Raw genomic sequence first — 6290 nt, 5'->3', positions numbered from 1 at the left:
TCATCTGCAGCAAACACTGTTGCATCCCCACTTTCAACAGACATCTTAAGGCGATCATACTTATCCAATACCTTAATATAATCATCCATCAGCACGTAAACATCGCCACTCTCCACCGTGTCCACCAAGTCGTTATATGCGATCACCATTTCAAAGAATAGAACGCAACCTCTTGCACTTTCGGACCCATTCTTTGAACCTCGGCTTTGTAGAGTCCAGAGCGGGTTGTAACAGAGCCACTTTACCACCCAACTGCTGCACTTGATCCCTCAGCCTGCAACCTCCGTTCTCTACACTTGCTGATCAGCCACCAGTCTGCTATAAGTTTGCTTGCTAACATCCATCTCCTTCTTGTAATGGTCGGAGATAGACGCCATATCCTTCAGCTTCCTATACATTGCCAGAACCTAGCAAACAAGATAACAAATATAGACATTAGAGTGGATCAAAATTGTCAGAACGGAAGAATACTCACATAGCACAACGACCGTTCCATCTCCACCAAGTTCACTTCCAGACCCTTATTATCAAGCTTGTGCCTATCCCCGACAAGCACAATACTCTCCAACAACGCCCCACCAACCAAAGGGGACTTGAAGCTACAGTCACCGTTCACAACAAACTTCGGCAACAAGCTATAGGGTTCCTCATACGTAACCATTCTATCAAGGACAACACTGTCACTCTTCTTACTTGGGTCCGTACTTTTCGACCCTTGCCTTGCTTTCGGCAAAGAAGAAGCTCAACTTTACCAACTTTGTTCTTTCCACGGGCCTCAGCCAACCCAGCATCATCAGCCAAATCAGTCAGGTTCATCTTCTTTAGAGGAACCCGACCTGAAGACGAATGACCTTCAACAGTACTAGGTCAGTCTTCAGACTCAGTTCGGACCTTCTTAGCCCCCTCCGACTAAACCACTTCAGAACGCCTCTTCAGATTAGGCTTCCAAAATGAAGTGGGAGCATCACCCTCCCCACCAACACTTCCATCACCCACATCTCCAGAAGAAAAGCAGGACGCAGAACGATCTGCATCACCAAAGGAGAAGCGGTTCGATGGAGAACGTGCCACCTCCCCCAGCTCAGAACGTTAGGACGCCAAGCGATTTGCGTCACCCAACTCAGAATGTTGGGATGACAAATGATTTGCGTCACCCAAATCAGGATGTCTGGAAGGCGTCACACCTCCAGCCGTCCTCACCGCCCCAGAACGGTGTTCAGCGACCCCACTAGACGTCCTAGCTCCACCAGAACAGTTGTCACCAGCACCTTCACTCCTTTTCACTCCAGAAATAGGTGCTTTCTTTTGACTCTCCCTTTCCATGGCAGATTTCGAGCTAGAATCAAAAAGTTCAACTACTACCTTGCAAGCCCTAACCTTTTGCTCCAACTTCTTACGGTTGATTTTCTTCCCTCCACGCCTCTTAAAATAATGCACAACCTCCCCCAACAAAGCTTGTTTCTCCTCCAAGCTCAAACAAACAAACCTTTCAATAACATTGTTCTTCGTACAAAAACGGATTGTGATCTCTGCAAAAACAAACCAAATAAATCAGAACATCCAAATTATAATTTACCATACACATTACGACCTACAACCAACGACCTACCAGGAAATTGTACAACACATTTATCAATCTCTAAACCAGGCGGGCAATATCTACCTATAGCCAACAATTGGCGTACGCCCCCAGCCCTCCTTACTCACCCCCACAATAATAGGAGACTTCCCCTTATAAACATGAAAACTAAAGTTCATAGCACCCGACCTCCTCACAACAAAGTGCTCCGTCACATCGTTTAAACAGATGTTGTAGCCCCTGTCATTCAACAAATCCAACACATGGAGAATCCTCCAACTATTCCCCACGAGTTGACAAGGGGCTTTCCCTAAAAAGTTTAAAACCTCCACAGTAAGACGGGAAAAGGGCAGCCTCATCCCAGCATTCAACTGCCCATAACAAACAATTACTCCTCCACCCCAAGGAACATAGTCGTTAGTATACAAATTCTTCTCACCAGCCAGATCGTACACAGACAGATCAGATTTCACCCAACCAAACTCCTTTCTCAAATAGGCATAACAATCCACCGACTTAGGCTTCCTCTCATCTACCGTCTCCAACGAGGAAGACGACAAAGCTTCATCACCACTACGAACCCTCTCTTCAACTTCTTCGTCACTTACCGTTCTCTCTCTCCATTTACCAACTTCAACCTCACCACTTACACTATCACAAGTCATAGACATTGCACAATCAAAGAAAGAAGGAAAGCTCAAATTTTTAAGTTGAAAACAGGAACCTGATGGCAAGGGATGAGAAGTTTTTCCTTGTTTTCTTTCCTTTCTCTTTCGCTCTTGATATTTTTCCTTTTTTTTCTTTGGTTGAAAAGTGAACAAACAAAACGCTGTTGCAAGTCAAAAACCCCTCAACTGCCCAAACACCTCGAGACAATTAAAACGTTTCGTGTTCCCAAAAACTAAATCATTACACACCCACAAATCGCCATAACTACAGGCCCACGAATCCAGCCCAACAGTTCCCGCACATTCCCCGAAACCTAAATTCAAAATAAAATAGCTGTCAGACACGTGCTTTCAAACTTTACTTTTTAACCATTCTCCTTCCACACAACAACTGCCCAAAGAACAAATAAAAAATAAAGGGGGATGTGTAAGTACCCTACGTTCTACACTACAGAGCACGTGTCCACATGGCAAGACGTCTTACTTCAGCTCATCCCACACCATCAGATCGTACTAGCGACCAAACACCCAGGTCGTTACCAGCAGCAGTTACAACCATTCATGAAAAGATATCAACTAGCACAATCTTAGAGCTCAATCAACGCCACAATCAAGGAAACATTAACTTTGAAACAGCACATTAATGGCGAGTCATCAAGATAGCACACAAGGTGGATCTACAATCCATAACAGTTCAAGCACACATCTATAAATACAGAGAGATGAACTACGTAAGGCTTGATTCAAGTTGACCCCGAGAAACTTGATACGTAGGCAACTCTTACCCCAAGAAGAGTGCAGTCATTCCCTATCCAACAAATCATCAGGTCGTAGTACCAAATTAACCAACATCTACAACACCAAATATTTAGCTGAAGTTCTAGCCATCCTGGAGGCGCTAGAGATAGCACTTTCAAAGGGGTGGACACATTTGTTGGTGGAATCTGACTCTACCGCAGCAATAAAAGCTTTTGGAACTGGAAACTTACCTTGGTGGCTCAGTCAAAGGTGGGGGAAAATCAAAGAAAAGATTCAACATTGTGTCTTTACAAACACCTGGAGAGAAGCTAACTTCTATGTTGATTTTGGCAGCCAACAAAACTATCGCGATGGATTCTCACCAACTTTTTCAATATGTAAGATGACCCCCATGGATCTATAAATAGAAGTCACCTCACCTTGAATATTTTAAGATTATGAACTAGAGGATGTGCATATATAATTGGTAATGGTATGAAGGATCTACCTAGAAGGGAAGCATTACTTGTTACAATGATGCAATTCCCTCTATATAGGTTTCTTAATTTTCTTTTTATTCTCTTCCTTCCTTGTACCTTGTATTCTTTTTTTTCTTTGTTTTTCTTTAATATAATCTTCAACTCACTTAGCAAAAAAAAAAAAAGGATGCATAAGCATAAAGAAGCATGGTAACTAGTTACCTCATAATGTTTGGTCTATTTTCATGAAGATTAATTTGGCTTTACAAAGAGAATTGTAGCGACCTAAATTATGACGTCCGGGAGACTGGCGGCAGATAGACAATGGAATGAGAGGCACTCTGTCAGGGTCGCGGTCAAATGAGTATAGAGGGAAGGGGATGAATACCAAGGGCTTAGAGCCGACAGTGGAAGGCCGCGAAGTGGGGGAAGTAAGCCGAGAATCAGACAAGCATGATACGCGTGTGGCAAAGGCACGAGGCAAAAACCTAGGGCACGTGGAGAAACCCTACACGTGGCAACCGGCAGACCGAGAGATGGAGGGACAGATGGAAGGTCACGAGGGAGTGGTGAAGGGTATAAAGAGAACAGTGAGGTGAGGAGAAAAAGAAAGAGAAAAGGCATTTGGTGAAAAAGGAGAGAAAATAGGTTGTAAGAAAACTGGTTGTAACATTTGGCGCCGTCTGTAGGAACCGAGAGAGACAAGTAGAGAAATGGCAACGAAGGTAAAAAGAGGAGTGGGCCGACCGAAAAAGGCGGCGGTCACCAAGATGGACATGGAGTCGGTAAGGAGTGAAGGGGGGAAGCGAGGCAGGGAAGAGATGGTAGTGTCAGATTTGGAGGAAACAAGGTTGTTACGTGAGGAGATAGCAAGGTTGAGAGAAGAAAATAAGGGGTTGAGGAGAGAGAAAGAGACAATATAGGAGTCAGAGAAGGAGGTGTCGGAAGCAGAGAGAGAGGAGGAAGGGAGGACAAACATGGCAGATCAGGCGGAGGCTGGACTCACGAAGGAGCAAGTGAGGGAAATGATCGCCAGCGATCTAAAAGTAATCTCCGCGAGCCGAGGCGTGGGGGGGGGCGCAAAGACAAGCGGTGGTGGCAGGATTGAACCGCAACCCGCTGGCGGACGCGATCTGGAAGTCCGAAGTGCCAAAGAGATTCAACCAACCAAGATTCGAGAGGTATGATGGGACTGGAGACCCGCGAACCACATTCACCATTTTCGGTAGCAGATGCCGCTATGGCAGGAGCCGCGGTATGATGGGTTGAGATGCATGATGTTCCCGGCAAGCTTAAAAAGGGGGAGCATCAGACTGGTATTATAGGTTACTGTCTAAGAGTATTAATAGCTTTAAGGAGTTGATATCCCAGCCTTGTTCAATGTAAGACAAAGGTCCGCGGAGTCGGTGAGGGATTTCTTGTGCAGATTCAAGGCGGAGACCTTGAAAGTAGAGAATCTAGATTAAAGGACTGCAGTGATAGCTTTTGAGAGAGGATTACGTCTGGGAACGAGGGTACACGAGTCGATAGCCAAGAATGAAATTGTGACATTGTAGGATCTATACCCGAGGGTGGAGAAATACATCCAGTACAAAGACACAATGCAAAAGGAGGTGAAAAGGCCGGGGAAGGCAGTGTTATCACTAGATAAAGGCGAGGATCGTCGGTGATATGAGTCATCTAACAGAGGAGGCAGTGGATACCGAGGGTATTCATCATGGCCCGAGAGGGGCAAAGAAGAGGCTAGGAAGGAGAGCCGAGATAGAAAACCCTACCGCGAAGTAGAATAAGTGCTGCTGAACAAGTCATTGAACGAGATATTATGACTAATTCAAAATTTGCAAGGGTACGAAGGTCCACAAACCAAACCAGTGGAGGTGCAAGGCAAGCCCTATTGCGCATACCACCAGATACATAACCATGAGACGGACGGCTGTTATGCATTGAGGTGGTTAATTCAGAGGATGATAGGGAAGGGATTGTTGAAGGAATTTATAACAGAAGAGGAGAAAGCACCGACCCAGGGAAGGATATTAGGAACAATCAACGTAATCTTCAGTGGAGAGATATTAAGCCACAACGCACACCGAGACATGATAAGGCGAGCGGCAAGCATACAACAGGTCCATGAGTCAGCAGGCCATTCGCGGGCGACCCCATGGTCCGCGAGTGGTAGGGGAAGCATAGTGTTCACCGATGCGAATCTCCAGGCAGTTGATTCCCCACATGAGGATGCGTTGGTGATCACGGTGGCGATGAGAAATTACATGGTGAAAAGGGTGTTAGTGGACTGCGGCAGTGCGGTGGATTTGCTGTTTAGAGGGACAATGGAGGAAATGAAGATAGAAAGAAAGCAGTTTAGGCCCTCGCCGACAAACTTGTATGGGTTCAACGGAAGCATGACGGAGCCTCTAGGGGAGCTCCTGCTCCCAGTGACCACGGGACCAGTTACAGTGTTCTCGAGGTTTAAAGTGGTGGATGCCGATTCTCAATATAATGCCATCCTGTGAAGAAGGTAAATCCATGAGATGAAAGCGGTCCCTTCTACATACTATCAAGTGATCCGATTTCCTACCCCTACTGGGGTGTATGAGGTCTGTAGGGATCAGGTAACAGCTAAAAACAATCATCAGAGTACAGTGAAAAGATTGGTCTGCGGATCAGAGGGAGAGACTTTGCATCCCAGGAAGAGGCAAGCATAGCAATTATAGTGTACCGCCGGGGAGGAGTCGACGGGGGCCGAAGACCCTGGATGAGATAGAAATAGTGAATTTAGGGGGAGGCGATGAGGAGAAGTTCACATCAATAGGCTCCAGCTTGTCTGAG

The 6290-nt window shown here is 45.8% G+C and overlaps 1 protein-coding gene across 1 annotated transcript; it reads left to right on the top strand.

The window, feature by feature from the left end:
* Nucleotides 1-5428: 5428 nt before the first annotated feature.
* On the top strand, nt 5429-5974 carry LOC147514751 (uncharacterized). The gene has a single exon (XM_086592673.1). It carries the CDS (start codon nt 5429-5431, stop codon nt 5972-5974), a length of 546 nt encoding a protein of 181 aa, XP_086448799.1.
* The last annotated feature ends 316 nt before the right edge of the window (nt 5975-6290 follow it).

The sequence above is a fragment of the Coptis chinensis genome, chromosome 2, assembly GCF_015680905.1.
Source record: "Coptis chinensis isolate HL-2020 chromosome 2, ASM1568090v1, whole genome shotgun sequence".
In the NCBI taxonomy this organism is placed as follows: Eukaryota; Viridiplantae; Streptophyta; class Magnoliopsida; order Ranunculales; family Ranunculaceae; genus Coptis; species Coptis chinensis.
Note: the sequence above shows the minus strand (reverse complement) of the source record. Positions and strands in the feature narration are given on the sequence as shown.

Bases quoted from the DNA above. Each gene is read 5' to 3' on its own strand.
- LOC147514751 (XM_086592673.1), top strand. From the start codon at position 5,429: ATGATAGGGAAGGGATTGTTGAAGGAATTTATAACAGAAGAGGAGAAA.